We start from the raw sequence: 26,380 nt of genomic DNA, 5'->3' as shown, positions 1-26,380 counted from the left end.
TCTTAATTTGTAATGTGCGGATGCACTATCCGGGATGATGTTGAAGACCGTTCTTGCCAAATCAATCTCAAGATCAAGATAACTCCACCTTATATATTGTGAACCAAGATTGTCATGGAGTTGATATGAAACTTTTAACATGTCACACTATAGTTGCTATAAAAGTAGTTACATCATGCTTCTAATCTTATATTGAAACCATAGACCTGCGAATATATCAAGTATCTGCAGCAAACCATCTTAAACAGATGACTGAAGGCCAATGATACCTGATACACAATTAACAATTGTCACTCTTCAACGTATAAGATACCAAAGACCCATTTTCATGAACTAATATTCAAAATATATTCTTTTCAAATTACCACTGTAGCGCAAAAACGTTGGCGTAAATAGTTTCAAAATAGTGACATTTTTGTAAAAGTCCTAGAAAGGATGGCGCTGTGATATTTTAGGTGCATATAAAGCAAGAAGCAGCAGGCTGTACACCTGAACTGAACTGCAGGATATGTGACATTCTTCCTTGCCTATTATGCTGAGCAAACCTAATTTAATGGCTATGATGATGATGTGTAATTGTGTACATGAATAATTAAGTTTTCAAGCATTTAAACCAAAGAAAAGGTAAGAATAAATTACATGAATAATTTAAGGGCTATGATGATGATGTACTATTGTCTAACTTCAGCATATATGAGTGTAATTTACCCAAAACATAATAACTTATCATGATAAGTGTCTAGGGAAGGTTCTTTTGTCCTTACTCAAACATGTTTGACAAGAAAAATACATATGCTGTGGCCATTCAATAACTATGAGCATGTGGTTTTGCAGACTGTTTTCAAATTTCTCATGTTCTGATTCCTAGGAATCTAAAAAATGTTCCACAAACCACACACCCAGAATAGCTCATAGCTTAGTAATGGGGAATCACTATACTAAACAGTAGACAATCTAAAGTTCAGAAGTATTACCGCATCCTACTCTTGCACCTGCATTCCCAGTAGTTTTGCTGAGTTCATGACCACCTGTTTCATGATAAACAAATGCTCAAAAGCTCAAAAATGGTGAATAGGTACAAAGCAGTATCAATTTTATAGATAAATGGTAACACTTTATCGTGGACTATGTCTGAGATATGAATACAAAGACAAGACAAAGAAACATGCAGGCATTTCTATCTCCAGTGTCTCAGAGACAGTATTCAAAGCAACCAAAATGTTAGGTTTTACACTATATGCATCTATAAAGCAAGCAATAAACATAAACCTTTAAACAAACAAATAAGGCACTTCAGCATAAGACTCATACATGGTGCAAAAAATACAAGATATCAATCAGATTGAAAGAGCTGGAGTAAATAATATGAAGCATAATGCTTATTGTCATTAAGCAAGTGAACAAAATCCTTTGTACTTCCCATAATAACAGATTTTATTCGCAGTAAATAACATCCAACCAAGCACCCAGATACAGAATGTGAAGGTGCACTTTCAACAGAACAGAATCAACCAGGACTAAATCATAATTCTCTCTTTCAACATCTCAATATTAAGGAAAAATAATCCAAGAGTAGTAACGGTTATGGAGTAAAAAAAAGAGTAAATCACATTGACATGTTCAACTACTTGGCCTATCTTACCCCTTCCAAGGTCATCAGGATCAGCATGCACAACAACCGCCCTGCCGAGTATAGAATGCACTCCACTTAACGGAATCTACATCGAAAACGGAAAGGCATCAGAAAGAAGAACTAAAGCATTCTAGATCCAATTGAACTACATTTAAAGTTGAAAGAGATAAGTACAAATAAAGGTTCATTTGTCAAATTGAAATGTGAATTATACAACAAAAAAGATGTCAAATTTGAATTCTACAAACACAGCAATAACCAAAGTTTAGTTGTGTAATTTACCTGTGAATCTGTGATAGAAATCTCAGCAACCCCTGAATGAGAAAAGAACAAAATGTGTTGTTAGGAAATCAATTGATAGAAAGAATTGAGAAAATAAAAAGAATTGATAAAAAATCATACCATCAGGGCCTGCAAGAATGTTACCCAAATCACCAGCATGACGGTGATGATCGGCAGGAGCTCCATGGTGTTTGTTAAGAGGATTGAAGTGAGGACCGGTGGAATTGCAGCCATTGGTAGTGTCACCAAGAGCATGGATATGGAAGCCGTGAAGCCCCGGTGAGAGTCCTGTTATCCTTCCTGAAACATGAGTAGTACCTGCAAGCATCCATCGACATACACAGTGAAGTGAAATTGAGAAGAAGAAGAAGAAGAAGAAGAAGAAGAAGAAGAAGAAACCATTGGATTGGTGAAGGAAGTGAATAGAACCCTTGACGTTGTTATCTCCGACGATGAGAGCCACAGCTTTGACGGTTCCCTTTCCAGTTTCCATCTCTCTCTCTCTCTCACTGCCACTGATGTTTTCTTGTTTCAATCTCTGGATATATAAACTCATCCAAATGAAATTAAACAATAACAAAATATAATAGCAACAAGAAAGAAGGATTTATCAAAGAGCTATATAGTTCAAATTGTATAATTTTTTCATCAGCATTTTAGATTTGAGTCTTATTCATAATTTTAGAAAAAAAAGAAATTTATTATTTATGCACCTATTTATTAAGATTCATCCTAAATTTATACCCTTGGTAATAACATGGGTTTAGTTAACATATAAATCTATTCTTGGTAAAAGATTTTAAATTTTTATCTTAATAAATGAGTACAAATTTATTAAAAATTTAAATATTATATTTTTTATATCAATTTTTTAATTAACAATATTCATATATATTCTCAAGACACATAAAATTAGGATAAGTTGTGAATAACTCTCTTTGCACAAATGACAAAATCAATCAACAAAAGTTATTTGAGTGATGTTTCTAACTTTCAAAAGCAACTCACTTTGGCTCTCATTGGTATATTTTGTTCGAACTAATCTCAATAATTTTGATTAATACTTAATCAACAATAATTTACATTTATATTTATAAAAATTTTATATACAAAAAATATATAATTTATATTTATATTTATCAGAATTTTGTATACATAAATTAATATATATATATATATATATATATATATATATATATATATATATATATATATATATATAAAATTTGCACACATAAATTTAAAAAATTTGTTTATTAAAAATAATTTAATATTTAATCTGATTAAATAATAACAAAAAATACTAAAAATTATTAAATTCCAAAAATTTTATTTTTTTTCTTATAGAAATATTTTTACAATTGTTATAAGTTTTTCTTATTGAAAATTACCTTTATTTCGATTTATCAAATTTGATGTTTTTTTTGTGACTGATCATAACACAGAAAAAATACCTAAGAAAAAGAGTAGTACTCCTCTCTAATAATAATGTTTAAATTATTAGGAGACAGTAACCACTATAGATACACCTGCTTGTTTAAAACAGCAGTCTTAGCCATTAAATCAGCTGCTCTGTTTGCTGTTCGCTGGATGAGCACTAAAGTAGTTGTCCAATTGCACTGGAGCATCTCTTTGATTTTGTCAAGCAGATCAGAGTCATTCCTAATCATTCTGGTTGCGCCTCGCGAAACAAGAAGAAACACATCAAGATTATCAGTTTCACATATGACCTCTTTACACTCGCAATCCCAAGCCATAACAAGCCCTCTCCAAATAGCATGAAGCTCACAACAGAGAATACTAAAAAGAGGTATACTGACAGAACAACCTTGTATCCAAATTCCCATGCTGTCTCTAATAATACATCCAAAGCCAGCTAATTGCTCATTTTCAAAAACGCTTGCATCGCAGTTCACTTTACAGACATTCATTGGAGGTGATTCCCAGTTATATTTCAAAGAAGAAGGAATAATATGTTTTTGGTTGATAACAAGATTAGAGAAATCTCGAGCAGCATGTTTAACTAAGTGAACAATTTTCTCCTTACTCCATGGATCATCTTGGTGGAAGATGTCATTGTTCCTATCCCTCCAAATCCACCAAAAGGCCGCTGCAAAGAGAAACTCATTTTTGTTGAGATTAGAACGAATCCATGACACAAAATCCAAATTAGAGTCCTCAACGATCAATTTTAGTAAGTTGTTTTCAAAAAATGAAAGTCTTACTAAGTTGTACCTTTGTATTTGGTATTAAAAAATTATATATTTATCTTTTTCATTTTAAAAAATTAGAAATATTTATAAAAATACCTAATAAAAAATTAAATTTATTTTCACTTTTTATGACATTTATATCTATTAAAAGTATTTTAAAATTTAAAAACAATTTTATCGAATATAACTTTTATAACTTCTACAATTACTTTGATGTTAATTTATCAAATACACTTAGTATACTTTTAAAAAGCATAAATCTTACGAAATTCGTCCTAAAAAAAAGACGCATTCTGCTTGAAGTAAAGAAAATCCATCAAATAAACTCAATTAATATTTCAAGCAAAAAAAAAAAAAAAAAAAATCTTCAATCCCCGTAAATTTGGCAACAAATGACAGCTGCTAGTCAATATTATTAAAAAAAAGAAAAAAGAAAAAACAGAAATTCGTCCATTAACTTAAACATGGAATCAACGGCTAAAACTTAGTTTTTTGGGCTTTCGAGTTTAACGTAATGATTTAGTTTGTGTTAGATGTTAATTGCAAAGTTAGGGAGAAAAGGGATAAAATAAGATTTTCTTCTTCTCCTTCTCCATTTCTTACTTTTTGCATTTTCCTTCTCATTTTGGTTGTATTTCTTCGAAAGTCAATAATTATTGTCATTAGCGTTCTTCGTTCATATAGAAAATAAAAATAAAGAGAAAGAAAGATGAGAGAAATAATAAGCATTCATATTGGACAAGCTGGAATTCAGGTTGGGAATTCATGTTGGGAGCTATATTGCCTTGAACATGGCATTCAACCTGATGGGGTCATGGCCAGGTTTATATTTTCTCATCTTTAACGAAATTATTTAGCTTTTTTTTCCTTTTTCAAAAAATATAATCATATTTGGTTTGTGCTTTCGATTTTTTATTTTCATTGTTGCATTTACTGTAATTCTTAGTTTTATTCATAAGTTCTTTCTGATTGACTTGCTGGAAAATTCTTTGAATGCCAAGGATTTTCTTATTATTTTGGGTGCATTTTTTTTTATCAGTGTTATCAATTTTGGTATTTTGTATGAATTTTTCATTATTGGATCATTATAGCAAATGTGTATCTTTTTACCGAGGAAAAAAAAAAGGAAGAGAAAACCAACAAACATGGGAAAGGTTCATTTAACCAATTTGGAACTTCTGCTACCTTTTTTTTTTCATTTGAAGAAAGTTAATGCCTTTGAAACATTGCATGCATTCTAAGGATTCTTCTTGTTATGGTCGGTTGTAGGCCGTGGATTGAATTGACATTTCAGCTTTGCTAATTTCAATGTTATTTATTGATTATTCATCTTGCTCGATTTAATTATAGTGTATTCAATTATTCTTTGGTTGTGTGATGAAAATTTGTTAAATGATGAATAAACATGCATCTTATTAGAGAAAAATCCAAAACAACCCCGATAATTATGTTAAGACAACGAGACCCTTGACAAAAAAAATCCAACCCGCTCCTGACAATTACTTCGAAAGGACAACGAGGTCAGATTTTTTTGGCAATGGAGCTATTAGGGGTCAGATTTGGTGTTTTTTTTTTACCTCGTTATTCTTTCGAGATAATTGTCAGGGCCGGATAGAGTATTTACTCTTATTATGCTTTAGTAACCAACATCACCAATAAATTTGATAATTCATTTCGGATATTTGAGAATTGAGTAATTGATTTAATAAATTTTGGATATTTGTATTCTAACATGTATTTTATACCGCTGGTTAATTTTGGTAGTGTACACGTAGCATAATTGTAACAAATAATTAACAGAAGAAAAAAAAAGTTTATTCCTATAAAATATAGAATGATAAATACCAATTTGTACCTACTTGTGTATTGTAGTGATTCGGCAGAAGTTTCAGAACACGATGCATTCAGCACATTCTTTAGTGAAAGTGGATCTGGTCACTTTGTTCCAAGGGCTTTATTTGTTGATCTTGAACCCACTGTAGTTGATGAAGTAAGATCTGGTGCTTACAGACAACTCTTTCATCCTGAAAAGTTAATTTCTGGCAAAGAAGATGCTGCTAATAATTTTTCAAGAGGACGTTATACAGGTCAGTCAGTGTTTTCAAGTGAATTTAGTTGAATCGAATATAATAAAATAATATATATGTTGTAGTTGGAAGAGAAGTTGAAGAGGTATGCTTGAACCGTATTCGGAAGTTGGCTGAAAATTGCAGTGGCTTGCAAGGATTCATGTTTTTCAATGCTGCTGCTGGTGGCACTGGTTCTGGTTTAGGCTCATTGCTTTTGGAACGCTTGTCTGCTGAATATGGCAAGAAGTCAAGACTTGGCTTCATCATTTATCCTTCTCCCCAGGTATTAATTAATTAATTACAGTCTAGGAGTGTTCATGGATCGGGTCGATTTTGATTAGGTACAGGTACGGCCCTAAAAAGATATTAGATCTATTTTAATTTGGTGCGAAAGTAACTCGAAATAAACCGAGTTAAACCAGATTGGTTTGATGCAAAATTAATATATATAAATTTGTAAATTTTATATACTAAAATAATAAAATTTTAATTTTAAAAATTAAATTTAATAAATATTACATTATATTTATACTATATTTTAAAACAAAAGTAATATTGTATAATATAAAAAATATAAATTAAAATATAAAAATATAATTTACTCTACTCATTTTATTCTAAAATATATATTTTTACTAGGTTTAATTACTCTGTTGGTTCCTATAGTTTTGCAAAATTTTTAATTAGGTCCCTATACTTTTTTTTCCTTTTAATTGGGTCCCTGCACCAAATTTTTTTTTCAATTAGGTCCCTCTTAACAGTAATTGGTTTAATTATATAGGGACCCAATTAAAAAAAAATTGGTACAGGAACCCAAATAAAAAGAAAAAAAGTATAGGGACCTAATTAAAAATAAAATTTGGTGCAAGGACTCAATTAAAAGGAAAAAAAAGTATATGAACCTAATTGAAAATTTTGTAAAACTATAGGGACCAACAGAATAATTAAACCTTTCTACTATAAAAAAACCAATTCTAGATAAGATGATTCGAAGCAAAATTCGAATCCGGCCCTAAAATGGCACTAAAAAAAAAAAATCTAAACCCAACAAAATATATATTGGGTCTGGAGTTAATTTTGGGCCAAATTATATCTTGAACACTCCTAAATTACACTAAATCATTACAAAATAAGCTAAGATTAGAATAAATTGAATTGAAAGATGTTATTATATCATCTAAGATTGATATATTACTTTATGTGCTTTTAATTTGGATGATACTCTTTTACATTTCTTACCTCCCTGTACTTTTGACTATATTTTTTACAACAAAAGTTATGTACACAAAAAATCAATCACTGAAATATAAAATATTTCAATAAGTGTGTCAATATGTGATGTACTAATGATAAAGGCATGCCTGATGATATCTTATGGTATATATATATATATATTCTATGTTTGATCAAATTCATGCTTAAATATTAGTGCTTTATTGAATAATGTTGTTGTTGAAGGTATCTACCGCTGTGGTTGAACCTTACAACACAGTTCTTGCGAACCATGCTCTAATTGAGCACAGCGATGTGGTTGTGCTTTTGGACAACGAAGCAATATACGATATCTGCAGAAGATCATTGGACATTGAAAGACCAACTTACTCCAACTTGAACCGCTTGATATCTCAGTGCATCTCTTCATTAACAACTTCATTGAGATTTCAGGGAGCCATAAACGTTGACATAACAGAGTTCCAAACAAACCTTGTGCCGTATCCAAGAATTCACTTCATGCTCTCCTCCTATGCGCCCCTGATATCGTCCGCCAAGGCGTATCACGAGCAGCTGGCGGTGGCCGAGATCACCAGAGCAGTGTTTGAGCCGGCAAATATGATGGCAAAGTGTGATCCAAGAAATGGAAAGTACATGGCTTGCTGCCTAATGTATCGTGGAGATGTTGTCCCAAAAGATGTTAATGTTGCTGTTTCAAATATTAAGACAAAGCGAACCGTTCAATTTGTTGATTGGTAACTACACTTTTTCCCTCTCTAAATAATCTCCATCTTAAGCCTTTTATAATACACATTATTATTTTTTTTTATGATTAATAGAAATAGATATTATCGCTCTTATTTTTTTTTACCAAAGATAAGAGACTGGAACCCGCAACCTCTTAATTGAGTATGGAGAGACTATGTCATTTGAGTTATAATTCATTGGCTATTATTGCTCTTATTTTAATGATGCTATTTTTTTTTTTAAATTTATGTATACATACAATGTTAAAAAATCATATATAGAGTAACATTATAAATAATAAGAGTGACATTATTATTTTTTAAATAATATGTATTTTGTTTCTTTTGTTAATTAAAAAAAATATTATATATTATATACACACTAAAATTTAATTATTAAATTAATTATTATAATATTGTAGTATAATAAAAAAATATGAGATGTCAAATTTGTATTTTTATTCGCTTGATTGATTGATGGTTTGATTTTTTTTTTTTGTATATCAGTGGATTTTAATATAACTATGTCATGGTAATTGCAGTGATTATGCGAATATTATTAAAATTAAAGTAATTTTTTTTTATATTTTAGTAATATTTTTTTTAAACAATACTTTTTAGAAAGAGTTATTTTAATTTTAACAATATTTTTTAAAATACTATAATTACTCTAACATAATTATATTAGAATAATTGTTATTAAAAAATAATTTAAATATCCAATTAGTTAACAAAAATATTATGTATACATAAAAATAATCAATAACTTCAACTATTATATATTTTTAATATATATTTTATATAAATAATTAATTTTATAACTATTTTTTTGTGTTTATAGCTAGTTTGATCAATTAATAATAATAGTATTTTTATAATTATTAAGAGTGTTTGATGTAGGAATAATATTAGAAGAGTGTTAGGTAAATAATGACTCTCTTGAACAATATGAATAACTATCAATCAAATAAAAATATACTACATTTCTAAATTAACCATCTAAATCTTAATATTAAAATAACCATCCATACAGCTAGTGAAATGAACATCTAATATATTTATTGTTCATATTGTTTAATATTTTTATTGTCTACTGGTACTTTTTCATAATATTACGATGAAATTGCAGGTGTCCAACTGGATTCAAGTGCGGAATCAACTACCAGCCACCAACGGCGGTGCCGGGAGGAGATCTGGCAAAGGTGAAGAGAGCAGTGTGTATGATAAGCAACAACACGGCAGTGGCAGAGGTTTTCTCTCGCATTGACCACAAATTCGATCTCATGTTCGCAAAGAGAGCCTTTGTTCATTGGTATGTCAGTGAAGGCATGGAAGAAGGTGAGTTCTCTGAGGCTCGTGAGGATCTTGCTGCTCTCCAGAAGGACTACGAAGAAGTTGGTGCAGAAGGTGCAGATCAAGAAGTTGAAGAAGATTACTAAACATTTTTCTTTTTTCTTTTTTATCTTCTACCACACATTATTATATTCTATTTGTTTTCTATGCTATATCACATCTTTTCTATAATCAATCATCATTCATCTATAATTTATATAAAACTTTTATTTTTTTTAATACCTTTTTGAATACATATCATTATAGTTATGTTAGCTTTTTTTTTTTTTAAATAAAATTTATTCTTTGCTACACGATGAGTTTGATTTTGACAGGTAATTTCACAGGACTTGCGATTTCTTGCTTCAAATTAAGGTTTAGCCATTGTTAGTATGCAACTATGCATGTAAGATACAGTGCTTGATTCAAGTTTCATGGTCCGAAATCCAAATTTCGAGTGTATTTTTTCAGTTTCTCATTATTTATAAAAAAATTAAAATAAATTTTTATAATTTAAAATTTTTATTCGATCTCTAATCATTTAAATAATTAATTTAAGCATGAAGTCTTTAACACGTCAACAAGTCAATATTTACAGAAATCGTTTAAATTAATTACTTAAATGGTTGAAAATTGGTTGGACTAATTATTTGAATAATTTGAGAAATTATAAAAAAAAAATATTTTTTGGACAAATAATAAAAAAATAGTATTTATTTTTTATATTTTTTCTAGTCAACATTCACTTGTTTAATTACCTTTATTTCTTACTACAAGAAGGGGGTGAAAACTGAAGATGTTGTCTTTGGAATGATAAGCAAGATGTAAGCATATCATCTTTGGATGTCATGAATCATTCACCCACTAAAGTCTGATCTCACATTTTAGATAACTTATATCCACCAATAATTCATTGCTTTCACGGGCCGAGTTAGGTTAAATTTTAGGGAGGGACTAAAAATTAATTTTATAATAAAAAAAAGTAAAATAATTTTTTTAAAAAAGTTAAACTAAAATTTATATATAATTTATAAAATAAATTTAAAGTTTGGAAGGGACCATTATTTCCCTTTTCCTACATGAGGCTCCGTTCCGGATTGTCTTAGCCAGTAATGTGCTTTGCTGTGATTAAATTATGTAAATTAATATCAATATCATTTTGCAATTTAGCATGATGTGGTTGCGGATCTTAATTCAAAGTTTTGAACTCCTAAGTTGAGTCATGTAGATTTGTTTCCATTTTATGGCTAACTGAACATATTCTCGTTATAAAACTCTAGCTTTCGGAAAAAAGACAAGGTATTAAAATTCAAACTACGTACAATTACTTCTAATCTCATCATAATCTTTTAATCTCTGATTTTTTTTTTGCCGCCACAGCTTCACTTGCGCCATTGCAATCCCCTCCTCCTCCTCTCCCGATTGTGCCGACACCGACGTGGACTCCCGACGACACCGCCCAATACAAAATCAGATGGTTATTGTTGGTGCAGATGGTTGTTTTAATGAATAATTGGATGGTTATCTTATTAGATTCGCTTTAAGTATAAACAGTTAACAAATGTGGGATGTTCAATTTTCTAGAAAGTTGAATAGTTATTTTAAGTGTTACGTAGATGGTTGTTTTATGCACAGGAGAAGCAAAATTCATTCACTCAACCAAATGCATTTCATGAACACCCTTTTAAAAATTAAAACCCACTAGTGATGGTGTTTGTGTGCCAACCAGCGACGAATACAAGGAGTCCAACAACAAGTATGAGTGGGTGAGCATCGCGCGGTAATGGTGGATGGTGAGCCAAGCAGCGCGGCAAGGGAGAGTACAGAGCTGACCTTCTTTCTCGCGGTGGTTGAAATCGACGCTGAGGTTGGCTTTCGACAAGGGAAAAAGAGACGCACGGAGCACGACAAACGCGCAACGAGGAGGAGGAGTCCGTCAGCAACGTTAGCTGCCAGCGCGGGAGAGAGAGACGTGCAGGGGAGGGGTGTGATTGACGCAGGTGATGGTGCGATTGACGCCCGTAAAGTGGAATGATTGATGAAGGTGGGGTGGCAGAAAGTTTGAGGAGAATAAGCTGTTTGGATAAATTAGTGTGGTAAATTAAGGTTTGACACGGTTAAATTTTTTGCATAATTGAGTAATTTTTTTATTTAAGTAATTTGGGTAGGGTTGTTTACTTTTTACTTGTATTGGGCCAAATTTTCAGTGGGCCAAGAAATCAGTCCGTTGTTCACATTATTCAGATTTTCTATTGTCTACCTAGCAGAGTTGACAATTCTGCTAGGTAGACAATAGAAAATCTGAATAATGTGAACAACGGACTGATTTCTTGGCCCATTAAAAATTAAAAATAAGGATCAAACTCTTGACTTTTCGGATCTAAATCTCTGATACCATGTCATGATATCACTCATCCCAAAAGCTTACGCTGATGGGAAAAAGTAACACTAATCATTATATCTCTAATACTTCCTAAAACTCCATTGTACACATTGTACAAATATTCCATTAGCTCTATGTACTTCCTCTAAAAATAAAATACCCCAACTCAAGTAACAAAAAAAAAAAAAGTTTATCCCCCCACCAATTTAAAATTTTAACCATATGCTCCCTCTCCCAAAACACTACCAACATGGTCCCTACCCCAAGCAGCCCCCACATCATTGCTCTCTTTTCATCATTGGCCGCTATCGTCACCAGCCCAAGTGCGGCATCGCTTTCTTTCCATACTGAAATCCTCCTCGTCGCTGGGCTCGTGGGCGCGGTCGCTGCTTCGCTAACTATTCCCAACCGGCATCGCTCTCTACCCCGTCCGACACCAACCTCGCGGCCAAGCTTCCTCATCCGTCGCTGGTTTGGCCAGAACTCCCAACGGCGTCGCGTCTCCTCCTCACGGCATTATCATAGGCCCGTCGCCGCCGGATCCTCCTCACCGCCGATGGTTCGTCAACAAGGACCCGATTGGCGTCCCTCTCCTCCAGACCGAAACGAACGGCGCCGACAGACTCCTCCTCGCCTTCGCTGTTTGGCTTGTCCTACACCGTTATTGGGGTCGCTCATCCCCTAGTGAAAATAACCATCCACTAAAGAATAAAAATAATCATTCTAGAGGTGTAGTGGTGCAAGGTGAAGATCGAAGAATGATGACGACCAGTTTTGTGTATCAAAAGTTACGGTAAGATTAGGAATAATTGTACGTAATATGAATACCTTTAAATGCTAATCATAATTTTTAATTTTAATTTTATCTTTTCTTTTAATTTATTATTCACATTACTCCACAATTATCATTGTTTTCTTGTTCTTTCTCTTTTGCAATTTATAAATTAGGGATGAAAACAAGGACAATCAATGCTTAACCTTTCTTCATCACAACGACGACTTCAATTAAAAGATTTTGATTTTGAAGAGTTTCATAGAATTCGAAATCGCAGCGAATCTAATAACTATGGCAATAAAATCCTAGCAAGATTAAACTTATACACACCTAAAAAAAGAAACTGGGAAAAATGATTAAGGGAAAAACGAGCTCATCAAAGGTGGAAGATCCCAGAGAGATTCGTTAGAGTCCTTAACTTGAAAAGCATCCATGAATCCATGAACCCCATGAATTGCATAAGGTGAACCTGAACCTGAACCTGATACTTGTCTTTCAAAACTACTCAAATCTGGTCTATAAGCATTATCATCACATAGTATTGTTGGTGTGCTTTCTGTAACAATTGTCTCACTCGAACCCGAAAGCGATGATGATGATGATGAGTTCTCAATGATCTCATCACTGCTGCTGATTCCCTTTTTGCTGTTCAAAAGATTCCGAATCCGGGAAGCGACAGGAGGATCCAAGGACGACGAGAAATGATGAGTGATGAAGTTGGTCCGAGCACCGGAGCCGCGAAGAAGACGCGCGGCTTCGTCGTAGGCTCTGGCCGCTTCCTCTGCAGTCTGATAAGTGCCAAGCCACATTCTGATGTTGTGCGTTGTGTCTTTAATCTCAGCTACCCATCTCCCTGATGCTCTCTGTCTCACTCCAACAAACTTACTACTCTTCTTGTTTCTTTTTCTTGCTTTTTGCTCGCTGGAATCTTTCACTGAGTACTGCTTTGCTTGCTGGAATTCAATTTCCATTCGCTAAAAGATGGTTGACACAGTCGATAAAAGAATAACAGAACAATCTGAAAGTAATATGGGTTGATGCAGAAAGTCCTGAATTTGAAGGATGCAGAATACACCTAAAGTTTTATATTAATTCCTCAAGTAGTTGCTTGTGACCTGAAAAAAATTATATATATATTTTGGTTTCAGGAAACATCTTCCAACTCATCAGGTGAATGACTAATTCGTCGTAAATCAAAACTTCATTTAAGGGTTTGCTACTGTCAAATGGATTACTACATGAATAAGGCAGGATTCGAATTCCAACACTTGTTTAAACGGATTTGTGAGCTAATCACTAAATTAACCCAACTTAATTGAAAAATTATATATATAATGATGACGAAAGTTGATAAGGTTTTTAAGAAGTACAAGTGGGCTCTTAATGTATTGCACATGAACTAGCATTTTTTTTTAAATTGAAATTTGTCATTTGATAGTATTTTTTTCTTTAATTTGAAGTATTAAAAACTTCAGCATGATATGGACATGTTAACTTACTTTATCTTCAATGTCATAAGAATGGCCGCCGTATGTACCTGTCTCGTTTGTTGGCATTGCATTCAAAGTTCAAACGGCGTTTAGATTTTTTTTTTCTTGATAGATTGCAATTCAAATGATGTGCTTTACTAGAAATTTTTAGTCTTCCCCAATAAATAAATAACAAATTGGTAACACATATAATTTTTAATATCACTAATTCTCGAGACCTGTAGGATAAGACTTAAATTTGGACGTAGGACACCACATAATTAAATTAATGTAATTTTAATTGTAACTACAAATTTTTCTAGAAGGCATAATTGCACTACATACATTTCGTTCTAGCAATTTGGTAAAAGAACCTTATACTATCATTACCTTAAACTGATGTTTAGTTGTTTACATCTGTATGAACCTTATTCTTGGGTACAAAATTTGGGGGTTGTTCTTTTTCATTTTTTTTAAGTTCTTAATACAAAAAAAAAAAAAAAAAAAAAATCCACACACGTATTATTGATTGATACATAGTTCACAATCTTATTCTATTGTTGTTTAAGTTTTCCACTCTTAAGATACATATATAATTATTTTTCCTACATTTTTGTTTAAAAAAATCACACTGCACGTATTAAATAAGAAATGTTCAATAATTTCAAGTAATAATAATAGTAAAGGGAAAGTATTGAACTGTCTCAGATTATACTTACACCCTACATGTTTGCAAAGTGCAACTGTCGGTATTTTTGTAAATATTTTCTCTTCTGGTGAAAAGACAAAAAGAAAAAAGAAAAAGAATCTAAGGCAAAGATCACAACTTAGTAAGACAAAACCAAAGCAAGAAGCTAGTGTCTGTCCTTCTCCGCAGTTGAAACTTGAAAGGATTATGACAAATGCCTGAATGACTTCCACTTGGAGGCTGCACAATGATCCTTAACATGCATCTATGATCTATCTGTATCTCAGGTACAATTGCTTCTTTTTTTCTTTTTTCTTTTTTTTGGGGGGAGGAGGAGGGGGATTAAAAGTGAGTTTTTTAACTAAAAATATCATTCTTCTCATGTACTTGGATATTTGTAAAAAATTTATAAGAACAATTAATTTTCAACTTTTGTTTTCAATTATATAAAATATTCTTATACACTTATTCTTTTAATAGAAAGTAAACGCACTCTTAACCTTAATAACCTGATTTTTTCACCATTATTATCTACAATAGTAACTTGTAATCGAATTTGTACTGCAATTAATATTACAACTTGTAAATAAATTATGTATAATTTAAAAATTTTTCTTTTGGAAATTATTATAGTTATGTATTTTGTATTTATAATGATTTTTTAAACCTTTTAATCAGTGTAACTATATCATTAAAATATAAAATATGAGCAAACCTGTTTCAACGAATCAACTTTCACTTTAATTATGATCACACTCACTAGCTTTTGTCGGAGATAGTTTAGTAGAAAATTAAATGTACACCAATTATTATTAAGCAATGTGTTTTCTTCAAGTAGAAACTCGTATACACTTTTTGAGCTTTTTTAGCCCAATTTGTCCACCAAAATCAGAAATTAGTACACAACTCAACTGAATTTTCTGTATATTGATGCAGGATTCATTGAAGTCAATTCAACACTGAGAAAGGTATAAAAACAAACAAAAGCTGAACAAGGAAGTGACAAAGGAGAAAGATGGGATACGAATTGGTTCATTTCCTAGGACAAAAGGAACAGAGCACAAAGACATTAGAGTCACAAACACAAAGACAATGGAGATAGGAACAGACACAATAGAAACAGAGACACATATATATACACTGTGTTTGGTTAAATTGATGCTTCAAATTTCACTCGTTAGTTAAATTAATCTCCAAATTTCCACTAAATCGTATTGATCCTCCAAATTAATTAATGTTAATTATGTTTATCCTCCGAATTACTCTAAGCAAAGACAAACATAGCTTATGTTTGATAAATTTGGGAGACTAATTTGACTAATGAGTGAAATTTGAAGAACTAGTTTGACTATTTACTCTAAAATGTGTGCATATTTTAAACGAAAAGAAAAAGGAAAAGAATGAAAGAATATGAAAAAGCAGCGGGACACAGACCAAACACAGGCATATGGATCAAGAATCAGTAATTAAACACCCTGCTTTTTGGCAAGCCATGGTTTGATGACACTGGTAAGGAGGATTATAAGAATGACAAGAAATATTATGAGTGCAATGCACATCCATTTTCTAGATTTCCTTTGAATTTTCTTTGCCTTATGGAGGGCTGTATTGCCCTGTTGCACGTGATCTACTGCATTTAAAACCTGATTCAACAGAAAATACAAACAAACATTCATTGGAAAATATAGAAAATATAGAAATTTTCTGTCTCTAGGAAAGAAAATAGTGTCTCTATTTCTGTCTCCATATTTCTCTTCGGAGACAGAATCCAAACACAATCCAACAGCTTTGTATTATGGAATGATCCAAATACCTGTGTTTCTATGTTGTTAAGCATGTCACCTTGTGCATCGACTAATACTGCCATATCCATAAAAATCTGCCAAGACATGTAAATACATTTCAGAGACAAAAGAAAATAAATTACAATAATTTTCGCAAGGTTTCTAACTGCATCTTTAACTTCCTAGTCCTACAGATGTAGCAATGCAACGTATATCTTATCTTTCTTTTGTATGGATCAGTTTTATTTACACTATTATATAAAAGCTCCATACTAGTTTATTATTTATACACATTAAATATCTTCATTGCACACATTTTTTAACTCCATACTAGTCTGTACTTTGTAATGGTCACTGATGTGCCCTAGTGAAAGAGTGTAGGGTGATGAAGTGTTAAAAATCTGTACCTATATTTAAACAGAATAGATTTAGAAACCAAAAGGTAATTACTACCACAACATCATGGTGAAAAAAGTAACCACTAGTCTATCTTGGGAGGAAAAAAAAGTAACTACTATTAATTCCTCGCCACTGTGTACAGGATATCATCCTTTGATACATGTAGCTAATCTGACCTAGTAGGATACTATCACATTGTAGTTGATGCAGATTATTTGAAACAAATTACCTGTTGTAATTCAACAAGCTTCTTCTCAACGTCTCTAGCTGCTTCATGCCGCTCATGAATTTCTGCTAGTGTGTCCATTATCTACATAGAGAACATAGAAGTTTGAGAGGCACAAACTAAAAGAAGGTAAATTCTTAAGATTCATTGTCCTCAGCCTATTTACCAATGACCAAGAAGCAAGGAACATCAACAATGCTCCTTACTCATTCCAGAAACAGGATTTGAAAAAGTGCATATGATGAAAGTTATGGGAGAGTATAAGATATTCACGTTAGAAAGTTGGCTTAAATAAATTTTTGGACTCTAAAATATGCTCTTTTTGGTTTCTGTCCCCGTGGTTCTAATTCAGTAAAATTTAGAAGTAAAATATTTTTGTACTTGCCATCATAGGACTTCAATAAATGATGACATACAACTTAAATTTTTGGTGAAAACTCAGGTGCAGTGGTCTTTTATGTGAAGTTGATAGTTAAGAATCGTTAACATTTAACGGAGCAAACAAACGGCCAAGACAACAATAGATAACTTTTAAATTTTACTGGACCAAAACCAAAACAAAAATAACATATATCTTACTGAGTTAAAAGACTTAAATTAAGACTTAAAAAAGCTAGAAAATTAAATAGGAAAATGAAGAGGAAGAGATGGAGAAAGTATCAGAATGAGACAAACCTGCCCTCTTCCTTGTTCCTGAATTGCCTTCTGGAAGATTTGCTCACTGTCTCCAGTCTCAATTAATCTGTCAATTGTCTGTACATTGTTAAATGATTAGAAGAAAAACTTCTCAAAGGCATACAGTTTCCTATCAAAAAAAAAAAAAAAAAAAGTTTCAGGGAAAAATGAAAATACCTCCTCATCAGCTCTTGTGCCCGTTACTAACAACCATGAAAAACAGGGAATACCAAAAATTTAACTCCACGGCAAAGAAAATCAATGGAATCAAATTGCATGGATTTATATATAAAAAACTAACCTGTAAACACACGTCTCTCAACAACTTCACGGTATTCTTGATGAATGGCTTCTCTAAGGGTCTGCAAAGATTTAAAAAAATTAGATATAACCCAGATTTCATTATATAGAAAAATAAAATTGAGAAAATAAATTCCATATGTTCAAAAATCATAAAACTTGTGGTTTAACTTCTATAATTCCCTGATAACTTACATAACAATTAAACAAAATCTCACGAAGAATTATGACATAATATTTTCTTATATGTATTTTACATATAGTATACATCTGCACGAGTTAAACACACTATATGAAAGAACTAAACACAACTCTAAAACAAAAGAGACAAGTTTAGACAAACCAACCTGAAATTCAGCCATCTTGTCCTTCAGTTTCTTTTTCAAGTTACTGCAAAAAAATTTAATACAAAAAATCAGGTGCATATAACATTGGTCAAACATCAAGCAAATAACAATTACAATATAATACTTCTGTGTAATCCTTGTTTGTGATCCAATGTTATAGGTAGATTTCACTGTCTGCAAAGAGAAAATCAGGCAAAGAGAAGCAAGGCTTTTCAATTTTTCCTCATTTCTTTTGGGCCCTCAAATATACTGTTACAAATTGGATTTCTGGAATATAATAGCAACAATGTCAACATCCTTGGAGATTGAAGAATATGATATGCAAGGTTCTTTGTAGATTTGTATACTGAGACATTTTTCACCTTTCAGAATCTAAACAAATTCTACTTATGCAGTGGCAGAACTTGTGACTTCAATATTTGAAAACTTGAGAAAGAAAAGAGAAATAATTGCACTATACTATAATTTGAAATTCAAACCAGTAAGGCATTTATATCACACAATAATAATAATAACTAGAGAGTTGGAAAAGCACTAACATAGTTGTTGCTGTTCGTGATCGGTCAACACCTGATCCTTTTCCACATCCAGGTTTCTGCCTATTTGCCAAATTCTGCAACAGAAAATGGACTAAGTGGTGTTAAGGGAGGAGAAAAGGGACTGTATAACAAGAATCTACGTCTTTATTCAAACTTTAGTGGCTACATTTGGATACTGTCACTGAGATAGAAATACAAAGACAGTGGACACAGAAACTCATCAGGCTGCTGTGACAGACAAAAAAATTGTCCCAGAAAGAAAATTCTTGCATTTTCTTTACTTCTTGAAAAATAGGATCAGGAAATATCCATATCTGTCTCTGTATTTTAGTCTTGGAGACAAAATCCAAATGCAACCTGACAAACATGTATTAGAGATCTCACCTCTTTGTCCAGTTCTTCAATTTTTGTCTTTATGTAATATCCAGTTTTTTTAACTTCATCAACATCTTTCTCCATTCTCTCTTTAATAGCTGCAAAGGATGTGTGGATCGAACAGAATTAATTAGTCTAGTACTTGTGAAGTCAATCTTAAACTTCCAAACACCAATATTCAAATGTATCCTCTGGCTGAAGTTAAAGTGGTATCAAACATCTGCAATCATTGCTTCCATAGCACATCATTTTCTCAACTTATCCAACTTTGATCCCACTGCCTTTAGCAGTTTCATTTTTTTCAACACTTTCTTATGCAGTTCCAACTTTGCGACTGTCCCATTCAACATAGTTGTCCCTTTGCAGTTTCAATGAACTTCATATACACATCCCAACAAATCTAATAAAAAGGTGAAAAGACCACCCTCACTTTACATCATTTTTTAACTGTGTTCCAAAGACTTATCAATCAAACACGCCATTTTAGACATTCCACTACAAGATATATAATTAGTTTTGATAATAAAAGAGTTTCATAATTTTAAATGATAACTTTTTATAATTTATTAGTCTCAAACTATAATATAAATAAAAAGAAAAGTGGATTAATAAGCATTAGCATGCTTATTGTTCATTTATTTATTCAGTATGGAATTTACATTTATGATAATGAAACTAAATTCAATCTTTAGCTCAAAAGAAGCACATGAAATAAAACATGCAAAAGAATTGTATAGGAAGAAACTAAGAAAACAGACCGGAATTATACTAACCCTTCATGGCAGGAGCCTTGGTCACAGATCTTGACTCGTCATGGGCTTCCTGTAAGCAAGTTTTGAGCAAAATGATGAAAAAATTGCAAGCAGTTTTTACTAGATAAAGTACAGAAACAAGCAAGCACAAGTGCACAACACTTAATAGAAAATTTTCCTAAACAAGTCATACATACAGAGTGCTCTACTCTTACCAATTTGAAAATTCTGAAGTTGGAGCAAAAGCAAATTATTTATTCCACTTTCTATTTCGTCAATTAACTTGTTAAAAATCTGACTAAATAGAGCAACAATTCAAGGCTTATTTCAACTGCATTCAAGCTAGAATTTTCTCATTCTTTGTCCTTCATAAATGGTTTTCGAATCGCAACATTTCTTTCTCCTATGTTTCTCCCTCACTCTTGACATGCAAGCTGTCTATCAATTGCAAACAAACACTTTTCACTCTCTGACAACGTCCTTACTTGCTAATTTTAGAGAACTAAAAGTACTTATAAGATGAGATATATGAATTTGGGTGGTTTTTTTATCAATTTTCTTATCAGGAACAACTTTCATGAAGAGAATCAGAAAAAAAAAAAATGAACGAAGTACGTAAAGAATATGGTGTCCTTACAAGAAGAAACAGAAATGTGTCATCCCTATGAGATCAACCCACCTAACAAGGCAGGCCAATCTCTATAATATATCTATCAACAAAACACCTCTAATAAGACCATTTACAGAACTGTATACTAAAGCTAAGAAGTTAAAAAAGAGGAAGAAATCCCTTTAAAAATTCTAGTTTTTTTTCCCTCTCAAGCCAAAGACTTTGAATTCTACAAGAGGAAACTGCTTCAGTCCTTAGGATATACGCCATCTCTCTAATGGTTCTTTTGGTGGCCCTTCCAAGTTCTAACTGTGCTAGTGTACGTCAGGAAGGAGAAATTCAAGAAGAAAAGTATTTATATGGTTGTATAACCCTTAATATCGATATTTTACCTGGATTGACCGCTTCTGTATTTATCATATTTATGTTAAGACACTAGTACAAGTATATCTAATATCTTGGTGTTCATCATAAAAACAACAAAACTGATTCATTATCAATGTAAATTTTTTGTTACAGGTGTGTTTAAGGGTGAGACAGCTTACCTGGAGCCTTCTCAAAAGCATATCCAGCTTAGCATATTGTTTATCGAGCTCTTGAATCTACAAGACAAGGGAGAAATTCCATACATTCCATGAGATGACAAGATGATTGAACATGGATTTAAAGTCATTCTGTAATTTTACAAAATTGAGGGGGGAAAAAAGAAAGAAAAGTTGATTAATGGTGTTCAACATAAGTATAAGGATTAAGAACAAACACCTTTTTGAAGAAAAGATTCAAGCCCAGTTCTCCTGAGTTCATTCCATATGCTCCTAACTCAATGTCTACACCACCACGACCTTGGCCACGTGGGATCTCAAATGATTCCTAAAGAAAAAAGGTCAAGTTAATAAATATAGTTTCACCTTAATGTTGCATATGCCATCTACACGTTCTAATTCCTAAGTAAAATATTCACAGACATTACTGCTATTCTATTAGCTCTTGCTCTGCATAGGATTGAAGAATAAGCTGATCTATGATGCATGTAGAATACAAAGTGTGTAAAATAGAACACTCCAAGCTAAAACGTTACAATAGGAAAAATTTTATAATCTACTCCCTATAGTACCAAAACAAAGAAAGGAAAAAACAATTGAAATTCCTAATTTCACCTTTACAAAAACGTCACAATAGATGCAATATTTTATAAGAATCCCGCTAGGGAGCCAATGGATTATTTGTAGAATGCGTACAATGGATTATTTATTTGACCCAATATGAGTTAAAAAATGAACATCCAAAGTAAAATATAACTAATTTTTCAAACACAATACATCATGTTATCCAAAATAACCATCCAGGTATCGGAATAATAAACATCTGATATCCTACTGAATCGAACATTCCTAAACTCCCATTGTACACATTGTACAGATACTCCATTAGCTCCCTATACTTCCTCATTTTATAAATATCAGTTAGACAACAAATACATCCAAAATCTACAATCCTAATACAAAACCCCCAAACAAAACTGGATCTGGATGAACACAAATTAGACAAGAAATATGAATCAACATTATTACGTGAAAGAGGATTAAATACCGTTAGAAGATCGTTCATTGTGGAAGAAATTAAAGTTGAAGAATGTCAATGGCGGAATGGAACGCAAGGAGAGGAAGAATGGGAGCTGGGAAGGACGACCTGGTTAAGAAAAAACCAGGCCATACGCCAAGTGCAAACCCAGAGCCAGAGGCACGGAGATAAGGAAAATGGTTAGGTTTCTGTTACTTTTATTTCCTTCGTTTCTTCGTTGTCATCATACGGAGTAACAATGCATGCTTTGGAAACGGAATCACCAACCAATGCGGACACACACACAACATGCTTCTGCCACAGATCATCAACTTTCAATCGAGCAAAATAATAAAAAAAAAATAAATTTATCAAAATAGAAAGCCCTACGCCTACACCACATCCATGCATCACTATTACTTTTACGTCCTACCAATTTTTTTTTATCTGTTTTTTTTCATTAATTTTGAATAAAAATTATATTTTTATTATTTTGACTATGTTTGATTTTTTTAGCATTAAAAGATGACATTCTTACGAGTAAAATGACCATTAGATTCTTAAAAATTTTGATTTTAGATTAATTAATTATTAAAAAAATTACAAATTGAATTTTCTGCCATAGTAAATATATGTATATAAATTTTGTTATTTATAATGGTTTCTTGCTTAGATGAGTATGAAAAAATATAATTTTAGACAATAAAATATTATTATTTTTTAAATTTTTATGTAATTTTTATTAACATCTTTTTATTTACAATAATATTATTAAAATAGGTGAAGTTTTATTCTAAAAATTATTATTTACATAAGATCTTTCATAAATAAATACGTCATAACTAACTATACATATAAGTATAACAGTTAAATTTTACATAATAAATAAATAAAAACACATAACATAACGTATTTATCGTAATCTTAAAATATCTAATTGTTACTTTACACATTTTTATTTTATATTTCTATCTTTTACTTTAAACCTGAAACAAATATACATCAAAGTAATATATATTTTTATAATTGATTTTGTGATTAATTTTTAGGATAAAGGATAAAATGTTTCTTTTAAAAATTAAATTCGGACGTGATGAAAACGTTAAAAAAAAGAAGATTTCTAATTTCGTGTCAAGTAAGTGAGGTCCGTAATAGTGACTCACCGCAAAATGACAAAACTCCAGAAACTACGAAGCCACCGTTTGTTTCACTTCTATACTCTGCTCTTAACCTACTTTCTCCTCTCTTCAGGTACCGTATTTCTCTCCGTAATCTCTTGATTTTCACAAATCTGCTTTTCTGTATCTTTGATTTGTCTCCATCTCTGCCTGGATTGTATTCAACTCCCTGATCGCTTTTTTTTTTTTAATTTGGAATTGTGATAGTCTGCTAATGTTATGTTTTCGTGACAGCAGAAATTGAATTATTGAAAATATGTTTTATATCGATAATATATATGCAGTATGTTATGTTTGATTTGGTTCGTGTTTTGCATTGATTTTGGATGGACTAGGGTTCTTCATGTAAATGATCGTTGCAGCTGAATTTTATTTTATTTTGTTTTTTATTTCTTTACTGAATAGTTTATTTCATGAATTGGTTTGGTATGGGGTTGGAAACAGCAATAAAATGTTAAAAGATGAGTTTCTATTAATCATAATTCATCAGCTTTTCACCACAATTTCATCCCCTATGTCAAACTGGACCCAAAGAAGTTTCTGCTGGCTGTCCACAAGTTGTGTGAAATTCTGAGGCTTCGGTTTGAATTAGATTAAAGGAATTGATTTCCAAATCCACTTCAGTAGTGTTAAACTAAAAAATCTTTTGGTACGAGTGGAATAAGGCTACAAAGGCTGGGTTTGGATTCTTATCTATACATAGATAGTGAAAATATCCGTGTTTGTTTCTGTATCCCTGTATTTCCATCTCAAAGACAAAATCTAATGTAGCCATATGAATATATGATGACTGAGATAGCATTTCCAATCCTCCTTACTTTTAATTATTGTTGCAATTTTACTTTTAGTAAACAGTCTCTCTGTAGACATGATACATGACAGAGTACAATGGCGTCGTTTGATTCATGTAGCCGATCCCACCTAGTGGGACAAGGCTTTGTTGTTGTTGTTGTTGCAATTTTACCTTTGATGTTTCTAGACAGTTGCAATTTCATTGTAATTTAGAAACAGTTGGGGTAAAATTGAAATAATTCAAAAACATTAAGTGTAAAAAGTGCACTTATCCCTTATTTCTTTTATTGTCTCAAGTATGACCCTTCCCATAGTGGTTGGCATCCTTTGGAACAGATGCTCTATTTTGGTTATTTTATGTAAATAACTTTTTAAAAAATCTATATTTGACATTCTATTTGAGTTTCCAAACTCTGCTCTCAAAGTTTGTTAATCATTAATCACCCGAAATCATCTGGCTATATTATAGTTTCTTTTCCATTGATGCTTCTTAGTTCCCTCTTCCTTGTATGCTGAGCTGCATTTTTAGTTTTAATTAAATTGAATGTATTTGAATCGGATCCATATTGTTGAAATGATGCACTATATTGGTGGTGAAAGACAAAGTAGCAATTTAAGAAGCATACACAATGACAATGAAGCTGAGTAATATAACAAAACTATAATGATAGATAAAACCAATTTTTTTCATTCATATTTGTGTGTTTTTTGGCATGATAATACCTGTTTGCTATGAGGCTTTTCTGTTCTCACATTAGTATAGAGTTGTTTGAATGTTTTAGATAGTAAATATCAGTGAATTCCTTAGGGGAAGGTGAATTTCATACTTCTTACTTCTTTGATTTTTGGATTGTCAGATTCAGTCAAAAAGATTTTTTACATCATCAGTGTTTATAGGTATGGAAGACAAATCTAAAGTGTCCCTGAAAATCAAGATTGACGATAAAAACCCGGGTGATGTGAAGGAGGACAAGACCGAGGTAGAATTGGAGCTGAAGAACAAATCCAAAGAGAAAAAGGACAAGACGAAGGTAGAACTGGAGCTGAAGAACGAATCGAAAGAGAAAAAGAATGAGGAGGAACTGCAAAAGAAGAAGAAGAAGGAAACGAAAGAAAAAGGTGGTAAAAGTGGCGATGAGAAGGTGAAAGGGAAAGAAAATGATGGCGAGGAAGGTGATGATAAGAAGGAAAAGAAGAGCAAGGCAGGCAAAATAGATCTCAAGGAAAAAAATGAAGACATCGAGGACAAGGATGGTAAGGAGAAGAAGAAAAAGGAAGAGAAGAAGAAAAAGGAAAAGAAGGAGAAGGATGTAGAAAATGAAACAAAGGACAAGGAAAAAGGAGACAAAGGAGATGATGGTAAAGAGAAGATGAAAAAGAAGGATGAGAAGAAGAAAAAGGAAAAGAAGGAGGATGATGTAGAAATTGAAGAGAAGAAAAAGGAGGGAGGAGAATATGGTGATGAGAAGAAAGATAAGAAAGACAAGAAGGAGGAGAAGAAAAACGAAAAGAAGGACAAGAGTGAGAAAATCAAGCTAGAGGAGGACAAAGAAAAAACTAAAGAAGTTGTTGTAGAACAGAAGAAGAAAAAGAAGGAAAAAGAAAAGGAGCATCAGGATGATGAGAAAGGTGAGAAGTCAATAAAAAAGAGAGAGATGAAACCAAAAATTGAGGGAGAAGAGGAAGCAGAACAACAGAAAGATGATGTGAACCAAGTGAAGGAGAAAGAGGAAAAAGAAGAGAAGGTTAAAGGGGGAAAGAAGAGAAAGCCTATTGGAAAGGAAAAGTCCAACGATGTCACCAAGTTGAAACAAAAGCTTGGGAAGATTAATGAGAAGATAGAAACACTCCTACAAAAAAAGGCTGACATTGAAAAACAGATAAAAGAAGCCTTGAATGAAAACGAAGGTAATGCAGACATGGAGAAGGCCAAAGTTTTAGTAGAATAGCAGTTATGTGTATCTATATGCACTCTATACATTGTAAACTATGTATCTTTTGAATGATAACCGACGTGGTTAGCAGCATTTAATGCTTCATA

General features: G+C 32.1%; 5 protein-coding genes across 8 annotated transcripts; 2 read left to right on the top strand and 3 right to left on the bottom strand.

Annotated features, from left to right (window-relative positions):
• Positions 1-73: 73 nt before the first annotated feature.
• On the bottom strand, positions 74-6,114 carry CSD3 (copper/zinc superoxide dismutase 3). Of its 2 annotated transcripts, XM_016325072.3 has the most exons (7): positions 5,988-6,114; positions 2,315-2,453; positions 2,036-2,233; positions 1,916-1,947; positions 1,643-1,718; positions 975-1,028; positions 74-269 (listed from the first exon to the last, which is right to left on the bottom strand). In XM_016325072.3, the coding sequence occupies exons 1-7, from the start codon at positions 6,030-6,032 to the stop codon at positions 241-243; spliced, it is 573 nt and encodes a 190-aa protein (XP_016180558.2). In that variant the 5' UTR covers positions 6,033-6,114; the 3' UTR covers positions 74-240. The 2 variants fall into 2 exon arrangements, with proteins under 2 accessions (XP_016180558.2, XP_088342137.1); XM_088486011.1 differs by lacking the exons at positions 74-269; positions 5,988-6,114 and adding an exon at positions 348-545 and having other exon boundaries at positions 2,315-2,505.
• LOC107624283 (tubulin alpha-5 chain-like) lies at positions 4,690-9,722 on the top strand. Its single transcript, XM_021115045.2, has 5 exons — positions 4,690-4,950; positions 6,001-6,215; positions 6,281-6,480; positions 7,656-8,164; positions 9,285-9,722. The coding sequence occupies exons 1-5, from the start codon at positions 4,838-4,840 to the stop codon at positions 9,592-9,594; spliced, it is 1,347 nt and encodes a 448-aa protein (XP_020970704.1). The 5' UTR covers positions 4,690-4,837; the 3' UTR covers positions 9,595-9,722.
• A 3,148-nt stretch (positions 9,723-12,870) lies between these two features.
• LOC107621878 (ethylene-responsive transcription factor ERN1) lies at positions 12,871-13,723 on the bottom strand. The gene has a single exon (XM_016323859.3). It carries the CDS (start codon positions 13,614-13,616, stop codon positions 13,002-13,004), a length of 615 nt encoding a protein of 204 aa, XP_016179345.1. The 5' UTR covers positions 13,617-13,723; the 3' UTR covers positions 12,871-13,001.
• Positions 13,724-15,611: 1,888 nt separating this feature from the next.
• On the bottom strand, positions 15,612-22,543 carry LOC107621251 (syntaxin-132-like). The gene is made up of 13 exons (XM_016323283.3): positions 22,400-22,543; positions 21,572-21,679; positions 21,355-21,411; positions 20,221-20,269; positions 19,457-19,545; positions 19,073-19,146; positions 18,534-18,576; positions 18,188-18,248; positions 18,064-18,089; positions 17,887-17,964; positions 17,215-17,295; positions 16,616-16,681; positions 15,612-16,445 (listed from the first exon to the last, which is right to left on the bottom strand). The coding sequence occupies exons 1-13, from the start codon at positions 22,415-22,417 to the stop codon at positions 16,269-16,271; spliced, it is 927 nt and encodes a 308-aa protein (XP_016178769.1). The 5' UTR covers positions 22,418-22,543; the 3' UTR covers positions 15,612-16,268.
• Positions 22,544-23,486: 943 nt separating this feature from the next.
• LOC107623448 (uncharacterized) lies at positions 23,487-26,380 on the top strand. Of its 3 annotated transcripts, none has more exons than XM_016325709.3 (2): positions 23,487-23,620; positions 25,237-26,380. In XM_016325709.3, exons 1-2 carry the CDS (start codon positions 23,539-23,541, stop codon positions 26,286-26,288), a joined length of 1,134 nt encoding a protein of 377 aa, XP_016181195.1. In that variant the 5' UTR covers positions 23,487-23,538; the 3' UTR covers positions 26,289-26,380. The 3 variants fall into 3 exon arrangements, with proteins under 3 accessions (XP_016181195.1, XP_016181196.1, XP_088342136.1); XM_016325710.3 differs by having other exon boundaries at positions 23,500-23,620; positions 25,197-26,380; XM_088486010.1 differs by having other exon boundaries at positions 23,532-23,620; positions 25,228-26,380.

Source organism: Arachis ipaensis, chromosome B10, assembly GCF_059453495.1.
Source record: "Arachis ipaensis isolate K30076 ecotype BB chromosome B10, ASM5945349v1, whole genome shotgun sequence".
Taxonomy (NCBI): domain Eukaryota; kingdom Viridiplantae; phylum Streptophyta; class Magnoliopsida; order Fabales; family Fabaceae; genus Arachis; species Arachis ipaensis.
The sequence above is the reverse complement of the archived record's forward strand: the minus strand, read 5'-3'. Positions and strand labels throughout refer to the sequence as shown.